The 22,174-nt window shown below is 51.7% G+C and overlaps 1 protein-coding gene across 6 annotated transcripts in view; it reads right to left on the bottom strand.

Annotated features, from left to right (window-relative positions):
- The window catches only part of SLC6A9 (solute carrier family 6 member 9), a 163,011-nt gene that overhangs the window by 30,406 nt on the left and 110,431 nt on the right, over positions 1–22,174 (bottom strand). For 4 of the 6 annotated variants that reach the window (XM_066598020.1, XM_066598021.1, XM_066598022.1 and 1 more), the window contains one exon: positions 4,356–4,512. In XM_066598020.1, the coding sequence (XP_066454117.1) occupies positions 4,356–4,512 (157 nt within the window). Of the gene's footprint in view, positions 1–4,355; positions 4,513–14,988; positions 15,239–17,463; positions 17,543–22,174 lie in introns of those variants that run through there. The other 2 variants (XM_066598019.1, XM_066598018.1) reach the window with 2 other exon arrangements.

The following is a 22,174-nucleotide window of genomic DNA, read 5'->3' as shown; positions in this document are numbered from 1 at the left end:
TGGCCACATGGGGTAGATCTAGTCCATGGGGTAATATATGGGCAGAATGAGCAGTGGCCACATGGGGTAGATCTAGTCCATGGGGTAATATATGGGCAGAATGAGCAGTGGCCACATGGGGAAGATCCAGTCCATGGGGTAATATATGGGCAGAATGAGCAGTGGCCACATGGGGTAGATCCAGTCCATGGGGTAATTTATGGGCAGAATGAGTAGTGGCCACATGGGGTAGATGCAGTCCATGGGGTAATATATGGGCAGAATGAGTAGTGGCCACATGGGGTAGATGCAGTCCATGGGGTAATATATGGGCAGAATGAGCAGTGGCCACATGGGGTAGATGCAGTCCATGGGGTAATATATGGGCAGAATGAGTAGTGGCCACATGGGGTAGATGCAGTCCATGGGGTAATATATGGGCAGAATGAGCAGTAGCCACATGGGGTAGATCCAGTCCATGGGGTAAAATATGGGCAGAATGAGTAGTGGCCACATGGGGTAGATCCAGTCCATGGGGTAATATATGGGCAGAATGAGCAGTGGCCACATGGGGTAGATCCAGTCCATGGGGTAATATATGGGCAGAATGAGTAGTGGCCACATGGGGTAGATCCAGTCCATGGGGTAATATATGGGCAGAATGAGTAGTGGCCAAATGGGGTAGATCCAGTCCATGGGGTAATATATGGGCAGAATGAGCAGTGGCCACATGGGGTAGATCTAGTCCATGGGGTAATATATGGGCAGAATGAGCAGTGGCCACATGGGGAAGATCCAGTCCATGGGGTAATATATGGGCAGAATGAGCAGTGGCCACATGGGGTAGATCCAGTTCATGGGGTAATTTATGGGCAGAATGAGTAGTGGCCACATGGGGTAGATGCAGTCCATGGGGTAATATATGGGCAGAATGAGTAGTGGCCACATGGGGTAGATGCAGTCCATGGGGTAATATATGGGCAGAATGAGCAGTGGCCACATGGGGTAGATGCAGTCCATGGGGTAATATATGGGCAGAATGAGTAGTGGCCACATGGGGTAGATGCAGTCCATGGGGTAATATATGGGCAGAATGAGCAGTGGCCACATGGGGTAGATCCAGTCCATGGGGTAAAATATGGGCAGAATGAGTAGTGGCCACATGGGGTAGATCCAGTCCATGGGGTAATATATGGGCAGAATGAGCAGTGGCCACATGGGGTAGATCCAGTCCATGGGGTAATATATGGGCAGAATGAGTAGTGGCCACATGGGGTAGATCCAGTCCATGGGGTAATATATGGGCAGAATGAGTAGTGGCCACATGGGGTAGATCCAGTCCATGGGGTAATATATGGGCAGAATGAGTAGTGGCCAAATGGGATAGATCCAGTCCATGGGGTAATATATGGGCAGAATGAGCAGTGGCCACATGGGGTAGATCCAGTCCATGGGGTAATATATGGGCAGAATGAGCAGTGGCCACATTGGGTAGATCCAGTCCATGGGGTAATATATGGGCACAATGAGCAGTGGCCACATGGGGTAGATCCAGTCCATGGGGTAATATATGGGCACAATGAGCAGTGGCCACATGGGGTAGATGCAGTCCATAGGGTAAAATATGGGCAGAATGAGTAGTGGCCACATGGGGTAGATCCAGTCCATGGGGTAATATATGGGCAGAATGAGCAGTGGCCACATGGGGAAGATCCAGTCCATGGGGTAATATATGGGCAGAATGAGTAGTGGCCACATGGGGTAGATCCAGTCCATGGGGTAATATATGGGCAGAATGAGCAGTGGCCACATGTGGTAGATCCAGTCCATGGGGTAATATATGGGCAGATTGAGCAGTGGCCACATGGGGTAGATGCAGTCCATGGGGTAATATATGGGTAGAATGAGCAGTGGCCACATGGGGTAGATTCAGGCCATAGGGTAATATATGGGCAGAATGAGTAGTGGCCACATGGGGTAGATCCAGTCCATGGGGTAATTTATGGGCAGAATGAGTAGTGGCCACATGGGGTAGATGCAGTCCATGGGGTAATATATGGGCAGAATGAGTAGTGGCCACATGGGGTAGATGCAGTCCATGGGGTAATATATGGGCAGAATGAGCAGTGGCCACATGGGGTAGATGCAGTCCATGGGGTAATATATGGGCAGAATGAGTAGTGGCCACATGGGGTAGATGCAGTCCATGGGGTAATATATGGGCAGAATGAGCAGTAGCCACATGGGGTAGATCCAGTCCATGGGGTAAAATATGGGCAGAATGAGCAGTGGCCACATGGGGTAGATCCAGTCCATGGGGTAATATATGGGCAGAATGAGCAGTGGCCACATGGGGTAGATCCAGGCCATGGGGTAATATATGGGCAGAATGAGCAGTGGCCACATGGGGTAGATCCAGTCCATGGGGTAATATATGGGCAGAATGAGCAGTGGCCACATGGGGTAGATCCAGGCCATGGGGTAATATATGGGCAGAATGAGCAGTGGCCACATGGGGTAGATCCAGTCCATGGGGTAATATATGGGCAGAATGAGCAGTGGCCACATGGGGTAGATGCAGTAGATTTCTTAAAGCTAATACATAGGTGGTCACATTCTTTTCCAATGCCAGCTCAGTTGAACAGCTCAGGTATTGTCCCATTGGGTTGCCTCCCTTCCGGGCCGGAGGATGATGACTACTCCATTCCAGCAGATTGTTGGTGGAGGCAGTTTTGTGAAACATCTTCTATAATGCCTTCCAGTGGTTCTCAGTGTAAGGTCGGGGAACGTCGCTGGGAGGAACTCGTATCACATAGAAATTGCATTCCTATTTTATTGGAGTTCAGCTGCCTTGTAAGGAGAGTCACGTCTTCTATAGCTCCACCCACCAGAAGATGATGTCATCACGGTAACGACTCCACTAGAAGATGTGCTTATCGGATTCTTCTAGTTGGTTAATTCCCACCAGCCTAACCCTAGGTTTGTGCACGTCGGCGTAGAGACCGTGCCCATCGCGGTGCCTTGTGTTTGAAGATGAAGAAATTACGTGCGAGTAGGAAATGTATGAAGGTTGTCAGATTTATTATGAGCTCCGCAGGGTGTCCCCCCCCCCCCCCCCCCCCGGACAGGAAGCGCTCTATGCTTTTATCTTCCCTTATGGATCCTTACTTATCCAAGACCCCTGGGGGTGTCCCCTGACGAAATCTTCAGCCACGGACCTTTCCAAAGGTAGCCGACAGCCTGCAGATGTCAGCGGGGGCCCGGTGAGCCGTTCTCTGGTCACGTGATCGCCGTTATCCAATGGTATAATAAGGTAGGGATCTACATGACTCGGAGCGCTGCCTGAGATACGTCCTTTACAAGACGCCCCGGGAACGCTCGCCTTCCTGCAGCCCCAGGAGCAGCTTGTTGGGCGCCTTCTGTGTGAGACCCCTGCACCTCCGCCAGCTTATGAAGCCTCGCAGAACGCCACTTTCTACACCCCACCCCGGCCGCGAGGTCCTCTGCGCACAATACATTTTTCCTTTTCCGTCGCCATAGTTGTGCGGGGCTCATCTCTTGCGGGGCGTCCCGTAGTTTGCATTCCTTCCATCTTGGAATAGAGATGACTTCCATCATTTTTTATTGTATTTCTTTCATTCCCGCCGCTCACCGTGCAGTAAATAATGCGCTACTTTGATAGATCGGACTTTTACGGACGCAGCGATACCAAACATGGATTTTTTTCTGATTTTGACTATGTTATTGAGTCTCTCCCAGGACCTGTAAAAGCCCAGCTGATTAGTTACAACTTCCTGCTGGGGGCGCAGTGTTTCCGCCACGTTGTAATATACTCTATAGGTTACATAAACCCGCCCTTATAGCGTTCAGTCAGCGCGGCCTGTAACAGTGAATGCGGGATAGATGCACAATCACTTCATTGTATCGGCAGATTGGATGACATTACCCCAGAACTGGAGAACCTCACGTGGCAGAAAACACGGAGCTCCTATGTGAGTGCAGCACTGCAGGCACTATCAGCCGCCGCTCGGCTTAGCGGTGACACACATTGTGCTGCGCATGGTCCTTTTACCTTGTCTGTCAGCCCCCCTGGGGGACCACAACATGTGAGGCTCTGATCGCTCCTGCAGTAGGACGGGATGCCACAGCAGTAGGTCATACTGCAATCTGACAGCCCACCTCACGGGGGCGGCGTGGTAAACAGCACTGGGGCCTTTCAGGAGGACCGCGCCTGCCATGACACCCGCCCGGCTCCCCGCGATCTCATGCAGGGTGGGGGGGGGGGGGGCTGTACGGCAGGCGTACCTTCTGTATACTATATACTACACTTGGAGGTGGTGTGTGGCGGTACAGTGTGTCACCCTGGGGTCACTTACCTCCCCCATTCCTGTAGCAGAGGTAGGGGAACCTCCAGACGTTCCCTAGCCCAACGGCGTAGCCCACGCTGGTCAGCACAAACTCGATCTGGTTGCCCCAGTTTCCCCTCTTCAGGTTCTCATCCCTCTTGGCGGTCTCGCCAGGCACCGCGCCGTTCTGGAAGAGATCAGTCATGTGATTAGTGTCATTGTAAGAAAGGACTACAACTCCCATCATCCTGCTACACACAACAGTTGCGTTGTGAACCCTGCCGGAACGCATCAGATGTCCGCGGCTGGTCTGACCCGCTGAGGCGCTGTATGGCGGTACGGTGGGTTGCTCATGGGGTCACACTGCGCCCCAGACTGTGGCGGCTGCTCTGCTGCGGACGGATCCGGCTTTCGGTCCGTTACACCCTCCGCCTCCTGGGAATACAATGCTATATAAAAGAGGTTCTGCAGCGTCCTCATACATTCTCTATGCTGCAGGGTCCCGGAGGTGGTAGATCCCACTCCATACATGTGGGGGCCCACTACTGTCCGCTCCGCAGTGCCAGTGATCCCGGCTGTTGACGCTTGGAATGCCGCGGGGTGCTGTGCAGTTGCCGTGGCAGCAGGGGGCCTTCTGAGGACTGTGGCATGGCGTTACATGGTACTGCAGGAGCGGTGAGACCCCCGCAGCTCTTGGCCCCTCCGGGGGATAAAAACAAACAAACTGATTTTTACATCAATTAAAGAATAAAAGGTAATAAGTTTGGCGCGGTGCGGGCGACGGAAGCGGGGCGGGGGGGGGGGGGGGCTCCGCGATGGGAAAAGAACAGACTTGGGATTTTTTAAAAGTGGGGAGGAAAAAACAAAAATGAGAGATGAGCCTCGCACGAAAAAAGGAAATGCGGCGATTTTTGACACTTGGTCCGTCCAATGAACAAGCTGCACATCTCCGAGACAGACAGAACAGTGAGTGCGGTTACCATGGAGATGCAGGGCCATTCAGACAAACATGGCTGAGATGTGTAGAATGGCGTGCTTCCACATCCCTGCGGCGGACGGGCCGCTCACCACATCTCGGCCAGCTTCATATAAGGGGATACAACTCCCATCATGCACCCTGCTCGGGCCATCAGAAGGTTGAGGGTCAGGGTTGCCCTTTATTAGGCGGGTGCCCTCTGTAGGGTGAACACCCCTTTAAAACGTCACCTGGAAGACCCCCTTTAATTAGAGTTGGTGGGTGATGTAGCTGGTTAATCTCAGGTCACAGGCGGCATGGCCCCCCATTACAATGAGCCCTGGACCCGGCGCCAGCCGCCCACTCAGCTGCCAAAGCTGGCAGCACAATTCTCACAAGAGGCTTTTCCAGTCCAGAGCACATCCGACGGGAGAGTCACGAGCCGCGCCGGAAAAACATCCATCACCGCAGTCAGCGGGCACACCAAGGGGTTAATCACACCAGAACAACCAAAAGCAGATCCGAGGGGCACATTAAGGGGTGTGAGGGGGGCACATTAAGGGGTGTGAGGGGGGCACATTGTTGGGGGGCTGTTTTTTCTTTGTTTTTTTACAATTCTAAAGCCTGAATTTTGCTTTTTATAGAGCACCTGTATAAAACATTGTGCAGCTTCAGAGCTGAAATCACCAGGCAGCACCTGCTTGTTCAGAGCCGCTCCGTTCTAGGAAGGGACAGCATTATATGTACACAGTGACTCCACCAGCAGAATAGTGAGTGCAGCTCTGGGGTATAATACAGGATGTAACTCGGGGTCAGTACAGGATAAGGAATGTATGTACACAGTGACTCCACCAGCAGAATAGTGAGTGCAGCTCTGGGGTATAATATAGGATGCAACTCAGGATCAGTACAGGATAAGTAATGTATGTACACAGTGACTCCACCAGCAGAATAGTGAGTGCAGCTCTGGGGTATAATACAGGATGTAACTCAGGATCAGTACAGGATAAGGAATGTATGTACACAGTGACTCCACCAGCAGAATAGTGAGTGCAGCTCTGGAGTATAATACAGGATGTAACTCAGGAGCAGTACAGGATAAGTAATGTATGTACACAGTGACTCCACCAGCAGAACAGTGAGTGCAGCTCTGGGGTATAATACAGGATAAGTAATGTATGTACACAGTGACTCCACCAGCAGAATAGTGAGTGCAGCTCTGGAGTATAATACAGGATGTAACTCAGGAGCAGTACAGGATAAGTAATGTATGTACACAGTGACTCCACCAGCAGAACAGTGAGTGCAGCTCTGGGGTATAATACAGGATAAGTAATGTATGTACACAGTGACTCCACCAGCAGAATAGTGAGTGCAGCTCTGCAGTATAATACAGGATGTAACTCAGGAGCAGTACAGGATAAGTAATGTATGTACACAGTGACTCCAGCAGCAGCAGAATAGTGAGTGCAGCTCTGGGGTATAATACAGGATGTAACTCAGGATCAGTACAGGATAAGTAATGTATGTACACAGTGACTCCACCAGCAGAATAGTGAGTGCAGCTCTGCAGTATAATACAGGATGTAACACAGGATCAGTACAGGATAAGTAATGTATGTATACTGTGACTCCACCAGCAGAATAGTGAGTGCAGCTCTGCAGTATAATACAGGATGTAACTCAGGAGCAGTACAGAATAAGTAATGTGTGTACACAGTGACTCCACCAGCAGAATAGTGAGTGCAGCTCTGGGGTATAATACAGGATGTAACCCAGGAGCAGTACAGGATAAGTAATGTATCTACACAGTGACTGCACCAGCAGCATAGTGAGTGCAGCTCTGGAGTATAATACAGGATGTAACTCAGGAGCAGTACAGGATAAGTAATGAATGTACACAGTGACTCCATCAGCAGAATAGTGAGTGCAGCTCTGGAGTATAATACAGGATGTAACTCAGGGTCAGTACAGGATAAGTAATGTATGTATACAGTGACTCCACCAGCAGAATAGTGAGTGCAGCTCTGGGGTATAATACAGGATGTAACTCAGGATCAGTACAGGATAAGTAATGTATGTACACAGTGACTCCACCAGCAGAATAGTGAGTGCAGCTCTGGGGTATAATACAGGATGTAACTCAGGATCAGTACAGGATAAGTAATGTATGTACACAGGGACTCCACCAGCAGAATAGTGAGTGCAGCTCTGGAGTATAATACAGGATGTAACTCAGGATCAGTACAGGATAAGTAATGTATGTACACAGTGACTCCACCAGCAGAATAGTGAGTGCAGCTCTGGGGTATAATACAGGATGTAACTCAGGAGCAGTACAGGATAAGTAATGTATGTACACAGTGACTCCACCAGCAGAATAGTGAGTGCAGCTCTGGAGTATAATACAGGATGTAACTCAGGAGCAGTACAGGATAAGTAATGTATGTACACAGTGACTCCACCAGCAGAATAGTGAGTACAGCTCTGGGGTATAATACAGGATGTAACTCAGGAGCAGTACAGGATGAGTAATGTATGTACACAGTGACTCCACCAGCAGAATAGTGAGTGCAGCTCTGGAGTATAATACAGGATGTAACTCAGGATCAGTACAGGATAAGTAATGTATGTACACAGTGACTCCACCAGCAGAATAGGGAGCACAGCTCTGGGGTATAATACAGGATGTAACTCAGGATCAGTACAGGATAAGTAATGTATGTACACAGTGACTCCACCAGCAGAATAGTGAGTGCAGCTCTGGGGTATAATACAGGATGTAACTCAGGGTCAGTACAGGATAAGTAATGTATGTACACAGTGACTCCACCAGCAGAATAGTGAGTGCAGCTCTGGAGTATAATACAGGATGTAACTCAGGAGCAGTACAGGATAAGTAATGTATGTACACAGTGACTCCACCAGCAGAATAGTGAGTGCAGCTCTGGGGTATAATACAGGATGTAACTCAGGAGCAGTACAGGATAAGTACTGTATGTACACAGTGACTCCACCAGCAGAATAGTGAGTGCAGCTCTGGAGTATAATACAGGATGTAACTCAGGAGCAGTACAGGATAAGTAATGTATGTACACAGTGACTCCACCAGCAGAATAGTGAGTGCAGCTCTGGAGTATAAAGCAGGTTATGCCTCTGTATTTAGCCAATGACAGAGAATATTAGCAGTATGAGAGATAAGTGGCGCAGCGCCTGCTTCTCCTCCATAGACATCTATTGTGTAGAGGACAAGCACAATTGTTGCTCTGGGAAGATTAGACGGCTTCTGCACACAATGGTCGCTCTGTGCCAATCCCAGGGAGGGAGCTACATCAACAAGGGCTGATGCCCAACAATGCCATCTGGACACTGGCAGCGCCAGGGGAGAATAGCAGGTTATCTGCTTTAGCATGGGAAGACAGTTTCTCATTCTGTCCTCGGCGGTGTCACATATACAATCTGTGGATAGCATTCTGGAGAATGTATCACACAGGACCGGCTTAGATACACGGATGAGATCCGCTCTGTCTCTGGTCAGGGGTCTCTCGCACAATGTTGGGGTCAGTCGTCGTGGCTCCATGTGTGGAGGGATCTGACCACTAACTGTTCGAGATCCTCCGCGAATGGCGAGTTGTTGTTGCTGATCTCGCTGCGGTCTGTGTGCGCCAAACCATGTCATTTAATTAGTGGAGCGAGCAGCAGCGCTGTGACAGCCGCTTATCCCGCACAATCTGCTGACAGCTAATCCCCCGTTAACCCTTCCACAGACTGAAGAGCTAGCAATCTATTCTATGAATGTTGGTAAAGGTCACCCAAAGGACCAGGAGCGCACCGGCCATGCAGAATGCTGGCGCCATGAGCCACCGCTGCACCTACAGCGCCCCCTGTCCTTGGGTCGCAGACTATGTTCGCAGTCACCGTGGTAATGCCGCCACGACGCCGGCGCTGTCTAGATATCTGCAGATCATGAATTACGGCCCGACGCTGAATGCGAATAACTAAGGAGGCGTTCGCACCGCCTGCAGTATGAAGGATTCCCATCGGCCGACCGTGTGACGTCACAGAAACCAATGCAAGTAAGGGAGATGGAACAACCCCTGCAGCGCCACCTACTGGATGGCGGCAGTCCTGCACATCTGTGCCCGACCCGTTATAAAGGTCTTGGGAATAAGAAAACCAAACTAGAATCACCCCCAGATCCAATCATTGCCCAAAGAGCGGCAGAACGGGTCAGGATTGCTGCCGCCCAGTAGGTGGCGCTGCAGGGTGATTGTGCCATCTGCCTTATTTGCATATTACCCAGAGGAGCCTGCACAGCCTGCCAGGTCTCCTGCCTCACCCCCTGGGTGTCTCCTTAAGCAGGGACGATCCCCTCCTGATGGGTCACAGTGGGAGGAGCCGGGGAACTCACCCGCTCCAGCGCAGTCGCCCTCCGAAAACCACATGCACAACAGCCGCTGGAGAATCCCCCTTCTCCCATAGGACAGCGCTGGATTGCGGCAGCGGTGAGTATAATCCCCCCCCCCCCCCCATTGTGACGTGACGGGATCCCTTTAATTAGTCCCGTTATTTGTACCATCTAATAAAGGCCAGATGAAGGTGGCGGTCCGGCGCTGGAGCACCTTGTGGCGGTCGCACCCATCGCCCTCCGGCTGCTAACAGGACATCTCTCGAAGCCCCCGCTACCGGTTTCCTATCGCTGCAGTTTAGTTTTGCTTGTCCCCCATGGCCGTCACTGGGAGGCGCTTGCAGGAACGGTTGTCGTCCCGCGGGGTGGAATCTCACGCTCCTCTTGCGCTCCCCTTGTTTTCAGATGCTAATGCGAGGTCTCCATCCACAAAGCCTTTATTCTGCGGCCGCACACCGCTGTCTGGATGAATGGAAGCGATGGCCGACGTGGGCGGTCCCGGGATCAGCGCTGGATTGTCCGAACGTGGCTGATTTACGTTTTGGGAAGCGCATCGGCCGGCGTGTCCGGGGAGGGTGTCCTTCCGCTGCCTCCATTCATTGCTGCGCACATAAGAGTGCAACAACCTCAACACAAAGCAGCAGCGTTACAGCCCAGATGGGGGCGTCGCTCGCACTGGCGCCATTCTATCACATCAAGCGGATGAGAGAAAGTGAACCTGACACTCCAGATCCCGCGCGTCATGCTGAGGGACCGGCTGGATGTTCCAATTCACTGACCGCAAGCAGAGATCCTGAAAGCGGTGAGGAACTGTAAATAAAGATTCATTCTGCAGCTAATAGATGGGCCAGTGGGGGCGCTGTATCCCCCCCGTCTGCCATCTGGGTGCGAGGTAGGAATGCCATGAATGTCACCAGCAGAGGATGGCCAACAACCAACCTCCCTGCAGGACGGGGTACCCGCTGACCTCGGCGATAACCGCTGCGCCGCCGCTGAAGGACGCTCACTCACAACGCAAAAGCAGAAAATGATAAAGGCCGGCGCAGTCCCATGTAAGGAAAGCTTCAGCAGTCCAGTGAAACGCTCCGCAACTCTAAGGCGCGGCTCACACGAACGTATACAGGCGCGGTACGCAATGACACTGCTGACGGCGTGCCGCTTGCTGCGAGGTCTCATCTCGACGTCTATGCTCATGTAATATCTCGCAAGTTGTGTGAGCTGCAACATGGCCGCCTATGGCAAGTGGCTATGGCCATGCGTGGAATCCACTGCGCCGCACGCTCGGCGGAGGCCGTCATACAGGGACGCATCACTGCGAATACCTGCAATAAGTCCATAGGAATTCCGTGATCTCGTCCGCACGGAGATGCAGCGGCGTGTCTACGAGCGGAGCGGCGGCAGCGGGCGGCCCTGGTGTCTGGAGGAGTGAATGCCGCTGCAGCTTTAGGGTTTGTAGCGCTTTCGGCTGCGGCTTTGTGGCGAAGGATTTCTCAAATGCTGTACTATAAATGCTGCGTCTCCCGTGTTTACTGCGTGTGTGGCGGCGGCCTCAGGGGGGCGCTCACACCAGGCCAAACGCTGCCAATTCTCCACAGTAAAAGAATCCGTAGAGAAAACTGAATGCACATCCGCAGCTATCAGCCCGCGCAGCGCACGCTGGGGCCGCGTCAGCCACCTGTGAACGAGCCCCGAGGACGCACGGACAGCGAGTAGAACGCTCACGGAGATGAACCCCAACCTTCTGGATCGGCGGGATCCCAGGAGCGTCGCTGTCTTTTGGCCCCTCTGGACCTTCAGACACCGCGGACGCCGCGTGATGCGATTTCGAAAACACTTCGTAACTCCATGAAAATCACACGTCGGCAAACATGATATTACGCTCGCCCGTTTGAATATCGCGCTCGCCCGCGTGGATGTGGCGTTCATTCCCGCAGTCCTTCGCTGAGATCACTAAATCCATCTCACAGCTGAGGGTTTGTCGCAATGTATCTGCAGAGGCTCCTGAGCAGCACAGATCTCTCTCCTGTAGTCTGTTACAATGTATCAGTGCAGGTAGCATGTAGGAAAGCAAGCAGAGATCTTGAAATTGAGGAGGATTCATGATACGGAGCCGCTGCAGATTGTGGGGCTCAGCCGAGAGGTGAAGATGGCGGCCTGCGCGGAGCGTCATCTCGTCCCGCATGCTCCTCATAATAACAGTAACGCAGCTAGGTCGCTACATTATTACTTCCTGCCAGTTCAGGGACCCCGAAGCCTCCAAAGACCCCACAAATGTTCACCAGGACCCCCACGCTGAGTCTTGTTTGGCTCTGGGATATGTGGCGCCCTGGGGTATTTAGGGAGTCCGTCATTGGCAACCAAAGGCGCAGGAAGTGTGAAGCCGCGCGGCGCACACAGATGTCCTCCTCATTCACGAGCGCTCAGCCTGAAGTAACCGCATTACAAGCTTCCATTACCATCCAGGCAGCAGGAGCGCAGCCCCCACCACACAATGCCCCCGCTAACAGAGACCCCTACTCTCAGAGACTGACCAGACATCAGAGACCCCAGAAGCTGCTACTGACAGTCCACCCCCATTGCTCTTCATAGTGACGGCGCACATACATTACACATCCTGCATTATCCTCCAGAGCTGCACTCACTATTCTGCTGCTGGTGGAGTCACTGTGTACATACATTACTTATCCTGTACTGACCCTGAGTTACATCCTGTATTATACCCCAGAGCTGCACTCACTATTCTGCTGCTGCTGGAGTCACTGTGGACATACATTACTTATCCTGTACTGTTCCTGAGTTACATCCTGTATTATACTCCAGAGCTGCACTCACTATTCTGCTGGTGGAGTCACTGTGTACATACATTACTTATCCTGTACTGACCCTGAGTTACATCCTGTATTATACTCCAGAGCTGCACTCACTATTCTGCTGGTGGAGTCACTGTGTACATACATTACTTATCCTGTACTGCTCCTGAGTGACATCCTGTATTATACTCCAGAGCTGCACTCACTATTCTGCTGGTGGAGTCACTGTGTACATACATTACTTATCCTGTACTGACCCTGAGTTACATCCTGTATTATACCCCAGAGCTGCACTCACTATTCTGCTGGTGGAGTCACTGTGTATATACATTACTTATCCTGTACTGATCCTGAGTTACATCCTGTATTATACTCCAGAGCTGCACTCACTATTCTGCTGGTGGAGTCACTGTGTACATACATTACTTATCCTGTACTGACCCTGAGTTACATCCTGTATTATACTGCAGAGCTGCACTCACTATTCTGCTGGTGGAGTCACTGTGTACATACATTACTTATCCTGTACTGACCCTGAGTTACATCCTGTATTATACTCCAGAGCTGCACTCACTATTCTGCTGGTGGAGTCACTGTGTACATACATTACTTATCCTGTACTGCTCCTGAGTGACATCCTGTATTATACTCCAGAGCTGCACTCACTATTCTGCTGGTGGAGTCACTGTGTACATACATTACTTATCCTGTACTGACCCTGAGTTACATCCTGTATTATACCCCAGAGCTGCACTCACTATTCTGCTGGTGGAGTCACTGTGTATATACATTACTTATCCTGTACTGATCCTGAGTTACATCCTGTATTATACTCCAGAGCTGCACTCACTATTCTGCTGGTGGAGTCACTGTGTACATACATTACTTATCCTGTACTGACCCTGAGTTACATCCTGTATTATACTGCAGAGCTGCACTCACTATTCTGCTGGTGGAGTCACTGTGTACATACATTACTTATCCTGTACTGCTCCTGAGTTACATCCTGTATTATACTCCAGAGCTGCACTCACTATTCTGCTGGTGGAGTCACTGTGTACATACATTACTTATCCTGTACTGCTCCTGAGTTACATCCTGTATTATACTCCAGAGCTGCACTCACTATTCTGCTGGTGGAGTCACTGTGTACATACATTACTTATCCTGTACTGACCCTGAGTCACATCCTGTATTATACTCCAGAGCTGCACTCACTATTCTGCTGGTGGAGTCACTGTGTACATACATTACTTATCCTGTACTGCTCCTGAGTTACATCCTGTAGATCTTTTATTATAAAAGTAAAAAACACAACAAAGACAAACTGTAACAATCATAACCATATAAAGCAATATAAGGCCCTTCCCCCACAGTCCGTGATCCATAAACAAAGTAAATGTCCATATCCGGGTTTCCTCCCCGCCGTACACACCCACACACATACACACTCAGCATATAACACAATATACAAGTATATACCTAAAATATAAAACTAAGGAAACTATAACTACATAAACCCTGTAAACTATAACTCCAGGTCCAGCCGTACCGCACTGCACCCACACAGAACAAATGTAAGCAAGAACATAAACAGCATAAAGAACTGAAATAGCAACATAAATAAGCAAATTCAAACAGAAAGACCGAGCCAACTGGCATAAATAACTAACTAAAAATATGCTTGGTTTTTTTTTTTTTTTTTTTTTTTTTTTTTGGGTCCCCAGTGCAGCTTGGGGGCCAAGCCTGCTCCACCAGTCCATGCCCAGAGTTCTTAGTTCAGGATGTGCCAAGCCACACCAGGGTTTTTTTTTTGTTTTTTTTTTTTAGGAAATAGCACACTGTGCCTGCCGCAGCCTGGGGGCCATGCCCGCTCCACCAGTCCGTGCCCAGAGTTCAATGTTCGGGACGTGCCAGGCTACGGCTCAAGGCGTGAATCCCTCTTCCCCCAACTCCCCACCCAACCTACCTACCACCCAAAACGTGAATATATACAATATACAATATATACAAAACCATAATACACTCCAACCAACATACATAATATATACTATATACATAACCCGAAAGCCTAAGGTCGGCTCTCCTGCAGCCCTACTTCATTCCATTTTGCCCATACCAAAACAAAAAGCTTCATGGTGCACTCACAGCCCCCCACCGGGATTGGAGGTGATAAGCCGGGCACAGACATCACAATGTACTATCCCTTGAATTTAAAAACAGGTCTCCCTATTCTCTCCCTAATTTGCCCTAGACTGTCCTTAGTCTGCCCCTCAGTCTGACCCTTCATGGAAACCTGTCCCTGCCCTATCCCTCCTCTTTCCCTATCCTGTCCCTCCTCTCTCCCTACTCTGCCCCTAGAAGATTAAGAAAAGACTGTCCCTAACGAAATACAAGCCCTCTCCATAGGAGAGAAGCCTTAGATGTGCCCAGCCTCTCATACTCCAAAGAACGCACCTTCACCAGGTCACCCAGGATGTTCCTACATACCGTATCCACGGGGAGGACTTTCAGCTCCGTCGAAATCAGGCACCGTGCACTCCAGATGTGGAACCTGACCACTAGGCTAACTAGAAATAAAGTGCAGCGGTCCCTGCCACCAAGACCTCTGAAGGCTCCATAAGCCCACTCCGCATAGGAGAGGTGTGCCAGCTGACGCCAGCCCATGGAGACCCCTACCCGTTGGTATACCTCTGTATTAAAGGGGCACTGAAGCAGGAAATGCTCCATGCTTTCCAGCACGTCGCTGCACTCCTGACGGGGGCAACCCCTGTCAATCAGAGGCCTGCTCTTCAAGTTACCCCTTACATACAGTCTCCCGTGAAAGCAGCACCAAGCCAAGTCCCAAAACTTCAAGGGGACCCGGGTTGAATTCAGTAAACGTAACCCTCCCTCCAGGTCCCGACTTGGGCAGTCCTTGAGCGCCAGGGGCTTCTGGAAATGGGTCAACAGGACTCTTTCGTCGAGGAGCCTCCTCGTCAGAGTCCTGATCTCCCACATCCCCAGACCCCACCGGCGTATCACCTTCAGAACCAAGGTAGCGTAAGCCGGGAGATGTCCGTGCTGCGTGCGAAGGTCCTTCACTCGCCCTCCTGTCTCCCATTCCTGGAAGAAGGGCCGAAACCATCCCCGGCAGGAGTAGACCCACGGAGGAGCCCTCTCTTGCCAGAGGTTGCCTATGTTGATCTTAAAAAAGGTGTCTACAAGAAACACCACAGGGTTGACCATAGACAACCCCCCTAGTCTCCTCGTGCGGTATGTAACATCTCTCCTGATCAGGTTCAACCTGTTCCCCCACAACATTAGGAAGAACAGGTTGTAGACCCGGGTCCAGAGAGGCTCTGGCAAAATGCATACGCTGCCCAGGTAGATGAATAAAGGGAGCAGGTATGTTTTGATCAAGCTAACTCTTCCCCGAAGGGTTAAAGACCAACCCTTCCACTGATTGACCTTGTGAGTGGCACCGTCCAGCCTGTCTACCCAATTTTGCATGGGGTAATCCCCCTGGCCAAATTTGATGCCAAGAACTTTTGCTGAAGTCTGGGGCACCGGAAGAGTGTCCGGGAGATCAAACACAGGATCCCCCCTTCCTAACCAGAGACTTTCGCACTTATCCCAGTTGACCCTGGACCCAGATGCCTCTGAGTAGCCATCCACCTCTGACAACACAAACTCCGCCTCCTCCCTTGAGGATACGAAGAGCGTGACATCATCGGCGTATGCCACTGCCCTCAGGGTAGCCTCCGGCACCACCCGGTCCATCCCGACCCCTGCTATAGGTCCACAATCAACCCTCCTAAGGAAGGGATCTATCGCAAACACATACAACAGGGGACTTAGAGGACAGCCCTGACGGACACCGGACCCCACCTCAAAAGGGCGGCCAAGCCAACCGTTCACCAGCGGGAAAGTCTCAGCCCCTGCATACAATGTTCGCAGCCAATCAACAAACCCCACTGGCAGGCCGTATCTCAGAAGGACTGACCAGAGGTACTCGTGGTTAACCCGATCAAACGCTTTGGCCTGGTCCAAGGACAGCAAGTACCCCTCCCAGTGACCAGCCCTACCCTGCTCCACTGCCTCCCGGACACCAAGAACAGCGCTAAAGGTGCTACGGCCTGGAACAGAGCAATGCTGGGCGCCCGAGAGGAGCCGGGGTGCAAACTTGACCAACCGATTAAACAGCACTTTTGCCAGAACCTTCCTGTCCGTATTGAGAAGTGCTATGGGACGCCAGTTCTCAATACGGCTCGAGTCTTTACCCTTTGACAGAAGGATCAAAGCTGAACTCCTCATTGACTTTGGCAGAGTGCCCGAGGAAAGACACTCATTTAATACCTCCGTCAAGAGGGGACTCAAGAGGTCCTTGAAGGTCTTATAATACTCGGATGTTAGTCCGTCCGGTCCTGGCGATTTTTTGAGCCGGAGCCCATCAATCGCCAGTTTAACTTCCTCTATTCTGATCTCTCCTGTCAAAACATCGAGAGAGGTGTCTACCCCCGGCTCAGGGACAGTTTCAGCCAGGAAAGCCGACATTACTTCCGAATCTAGATCCCTCTTTCCCAAGAGTTGCGAGTAGTAGGATCTGATGACCTCCAAAATCCCTGATCTGGATCGATTCAGGGATCCTGTACTATCGATCAGTCCAGTGACCACTTTACTATTCACTGACATCCTACAGTTTCTGTAAGGGTCGGGCGAGCGGTACTTCCCGAAATCCCTCTCAAAAACCAAGGATGCGTGTCTGTCATACTGGCACTTCTTGAGCAAAGATTTCACTCTGGAGATCTCCTCGCGGCTCCCTCCAGTCGAAACGAGATGTTCGAGTTTCCTCCTCAGGCCGTTGTACAGGCGGTACCTGTCCAGGCATCTGAGGTTGGAGAGCTCTCGGAAGAACCTCGCCGCCCTCCTTTTGAACATCTCCCACCACTCTGACTTACTGCTACAGAGATCCAGTAATGGTACCTGGCTCTGCAGAAAATCCTCAAAGGACTGTCTTATCTCTGCTTCCTCCAGGAGTGATGAATTCAGTCTCCAAAAACCTCTGCCCATCCGGGGGGTCTCTGCAACATTCAGAGAAAACAATATTAGACAGTGGTCGGAGAATTCCACCTCAACAACGGACACTGGTGAAGAGATGGCTTCCTCCTTCAAATAAAACCTGTCTATTCTAGACCTGCTCTGACCTCTATAATAGGTGAACCCCTCGTGGCCTGGGGTGTGCCGGATGTGGACATCCACCAGGCGAGCCTCGCTAGCTATGCTATTAAGTGCGACGCTGTCAAAATTCAACCGCCTGTCTCCAGAGCCTCCCCTATCGCGGGCTCTTGTGACTGCATTAAAGTCACCTCCAAAGACAACTTGGCGGCTGGTAAAAAGGTAGGGCTTGATCCTCATAAAGAGACTCTTCCTGTCCTTTTTTGACTGGGGACCATAGATGTTGACAAGTCTTAATTCTTGTCCCTTCATGAGGACATCTAAGATCAGGCACCTTCCCATTTCTAATTCAATAACTCGTCGGCATTCAACCGCTGCGGTAAAAAGAACCGCCACTCCGCTATACGGCTCGGCCGCAAGAGACCAGTAGGAAGGGCCTGACCTCCACTCCCTTTTTGCCTTATGTACGGCTGCCAAGTCAGACAGCCTGGTCTCCTGCAAAAATAAAATGTCGGCTTCAACGCGGCCGAGAAAATCAAAGGCCGCAAATCTAGCCGTATCAGACTTAATGCTGGCAACGTTAATTGATGCCAGAGTCAGCGGAGTGGGTGCCGCCATCATGAGTGATTAAATTAGACGGCTTTCTTCCTCACACCCGCTTCCTCGGGGTCAGAGGAAATCCCCTTGCCTCTTTTTTTGGACACAGATGTGTCCATAGCAAGGGATCCCCCGACCCCGTCGTCTTTGTTTCCAGGTTCCAGAGTAGCCTCCACCCCGGAAGGAACTATGCCTTCACGAGGTGGAGACTCAGCGCCCCCTGTTGACCCTTCCTTTGCCCTAGGGACCTTGCCCTCCGCCTCCCCCTCAGAAGAGGAGGAAGAGATGTCTTGGAGGGCTCGGAACCTATTGGAGAGTCCAACTGGAGGTGAGCAGGCTTTTCCTTCCAGTACTTGGCCCGGGGTGGGAGAAGATCTTGAATCCCCCCTTCGTTTCCTCCTCGTGGCACCTAGCTTACGCCGTTTCTCTAGCCACCTCTTGCCTTCCTCATCCACACTTTCACAGTGGGAGGAATCTGCAGAGTTGGTCTCCTCCCTCTGGATCCTCCTGTCCTCTTCATCTAAATCGCTGTCCCTCAAAGCCTCAGCCGTGAGATTTGCTTCTGGAACAGGGGCCACCATCGACCCACCTGCTGTGGGCGCTCCTGTCAGCTCCCTGCTCCGTCTGCGTTTCTCCTGACGCCTCTGCTCCGCAGGCGTCTTTTGGCGGTTCTTCACTGGCTCCTGAGCTCCTCCACCTCTGCTGGTCCCCTCACCCCCAGAGGCCACATCATGACCCCCATCAGTAGGTGCTGAGACCGCATTGGCAAAGGAACGTGGGCAGCGACTAAACGGGTGACCGAGGTCACCACACAGGTTACACCTAATCTCCGCACAGGAGGCGGCTAGATGACCCAGACCCCCACACAGAGCGCACTTCAAGGTCTTACAAGCGGCGCTCAAGTGTGAGGGGTCGCCGCACCTGTGGCAGAGCTTCGGCTGCCCCTGGTAAAAGGCCAAGATACGATCCCTGCCGAGGAAGGCTGCAGATGGTATGTGAGCCACTGAGTTTCCTAAACGCTTCAGCTTGACCATAAACGTCCAGGCCCCAGACCATATGCCGTGCTCATCCCTGTTCTTTTGGGGCATCTCCGTCACCTCTCCGTACCTACTGAGCCACGTCATGATGTCAAAGCAAGAAAGTGACTCGTTACGAGTCAAAACGGTCACCTTCTTGATGCTGTTCTGGCGAGACACCACCTGGACGGCAAAGTCTCGCCAGCCGGGCTCATTTTTCACCAGCTCGTAATTCCCCCAGAAGATTTCTAGGCCCTCTGGGCGAACGAAACTGATGTCAAACTCAGACGTGCCGTAGGGATGGATCAGGGCAAAGATGTCAACCGCCCTGAAGCCCATCTTCAGCAGAAGCTCCACTACCCTTGCCCTCGGGGGGCATGCATCATTGCCTCTCCAACGAAGACGGACCACATTCCTACGACCTGCGTCCTGCCCGGGTGTCGGTAGGGACCATACGGTCTCCCCCCTTTGCTCTCGGAAGGCACCCAAGCCATGTCTCTCTTTCCAGAGAGATAGATCCACCTCTCTTCCTCCAACTGTGATTGTACTCTCCCCCTTCCGTAAAGCCTCCAGGAGACGCTGTTGCAAAACGCCCTCCCTAGAGCCTGGAGACAAGGAGGACCCCTCCCCTCCAGCGGCGACACTGGCATAACTCCTACCAGTTGTTGTCGCCGCTGGAGGGGCGACTGGAACCTGTAACCCCTCTTGCCTTACTACATTACCATCCCTTGAACCTCCACCCAAACCAGCATCCGCTTGTGTGGCATCACCGTTGCCAGATGTAGCAGAGGCACAACCAGCACCCCCAGCATCCTCTCCCCCATCACCAGCATTCTCTCTCACATTCACTCCTTTAGCTGGATCTGGACTTTGGGTCTTGGCCTTCACGGAGGTAGATGGAAGGACCTCATCAGTTTTGTTTTTATTCTTTTTCCTGTTTTTCCCTTTTTTCTTTTTGGCCTCCACATCGCTGGAAGCCCGGGATCCTGCTTGGCCAGGAGCCCCCTCTGCATCACAGGCCCCGCTTGCAACGTTGCTTGTGGCACCGCTGCCACTCCCCATGCCTGTGGCACCGCTGCCACTCCCCATGCCTGTGGCACCGCTGCCACTCTCCATGCCTGTGGCACCGCTGCCGCTCTCCATTCCATCACCTTGGTCACCTCCAGCTGTACTGGCCTTTTCTGCGCCTTTCTTCCTGACCTCTCTGTCCCCATTACCACCTAACACAGGGACAGGGGGTCTGACCAGCTCGGCCCTTTTCTTCCCAACGCCCCGCTCCCGGCCCACCTCAGAGCCTGAGCTAGGGGGGTTCTTGGGGTCAGAGCCCTGATCCGACTTTTCAGCTGGACCAGTGCTCTCAGGGACTGCTACAAACACCAGCCTCTCCTGCACCTTCTCTGGTTTCTTCTGCTGCCTTCTTTTATGAACTACAGAGTCCTTTTCTGGCAAATCATTGCCAAACATGAAGCCCCCCATATCTGGAGAGGCTTCCAGCTGTGGGGTCTTCTGCACTTGTAGTGCTCCTGTTTTTCTTTTCCCCTCCACCTCAGACTCCTCTGATGTCGGTGGCAGTTCTACCTCCTCAGGCTGGAGACTTCTGGCACTTGTGGTGCTGCTCTGGGTCAGTGATTGCTCACCAGAGCACACAGGCTGCTCCCCCAGACTCTCCTGCACATCCTCATACTCCTCTTCATCCGAACTCTCCCCATCACCTGATGTGTCAGTTTGCGCATGGCCACTGCGCCCTGCCGCCATTTTTGCAAACCGATCGTCATTTATCAGTTTCTCCTTAAAGGGGCCGCTCTCCTCCAAGATCTTCTCTCTGACTTCCTGCCACATTTTAATACAGTCTTTGCTGTCTCTTATTGCCCTCCTGGCCACTGCTTTCTCCTCCTTGGATGACTTCTGCTCTTTAATCATTCTAGCAGATTGCAGTTTCCCTTTCTGCAGGACGATCATCTTTCCCGCAGTCTGGTAATCCTGCATATATTTTGCCAACCTGGAGGCCAGGTCTATCACAGATTCCTCCTCCCTTCTATCACTCCATTTAGACAGTTTTGCCTCTGTCTGTGGCTCACATTTTATCCTGCGGGCCTGACTGCGGGTCACAACCTCACCTGCTGCGACGTCCACCGTGGCCCCGCTGTCAACCCGGGCCGTGTCACTGCAGCCACGACCAGAACCCGCTCTCCTCACCATGTTGCTTGTAGCTCCAAGCCTCCTCTTCGCTGCTGACATTGCTGATTTCTCTGGCACCTGTAGCGAAGATGTTGCAGTCGCTGATGCCGCCGCCATCACTGCCCTCCCTCCCTCCGACCGAGATCGGAGGGAGGAGGTGCGGGATTCCATTACAAACACGCACCCGAGAAAGTGCACTCTTCCTGGGATCCCAGCTAGATCTTCACCTGGGACTCCTGACCACACCCTGGTTCCTGCAGAGCTCTCCAACAACCAACCTACTCCTGAGATGCACTCACTATTCTGCTGGTGGAGTCACTGTGTACATACATTACTTATCCTGTACTGCTCCTGAGTTACATCCTGTATTATACTCCAGAGCTGCACTCACTATTCTGCTGCTGGTGCAGTCACTGTGTACATACATTACTTATCCTGTACTGACCCTGAGTTACATCCTGTATTATACTCCAGAGCTGCACTCACTCTTCTGCTGGTGGAGTCACTGTGTACATACATTACTTATCCTGTACTGACCCTGAGTTACATCCTGTATTATACTCCAGAGCTGCACTCACTATTCTGCTGGTGGAGTCACTGTGTACATACATTACTTGTCCTGTACTGCTCCTGAGTTACATCCTGTAGATCTTTTATTATAAAAGTATGAAACATAACAATAAAAGCAAACTGTAACAATAGTAAATAATAATAATACAACCGTATAC

Source organism: Eleutherodactylus coqui, chromosome 3 (assembly GCF_035609145.1).
Source record: "Eleutherodactylus coqui strain aEleCoq1 chromosome 3, aEleCoq1.hap1, whole genome shotgun sequence".
Lineage (NCBI taxonomy): Eukaryota > Metazoa > Chordata > Amphibia > Anura > Eleutherodactylidae > Eleutherodactylus > Eleutherodactylus coqui.
The sequence above is the reverse complement of the archived record's forward strand: the minus strand, read 5'-3'. Positions and strand labels throughout refer to the sequence as shown.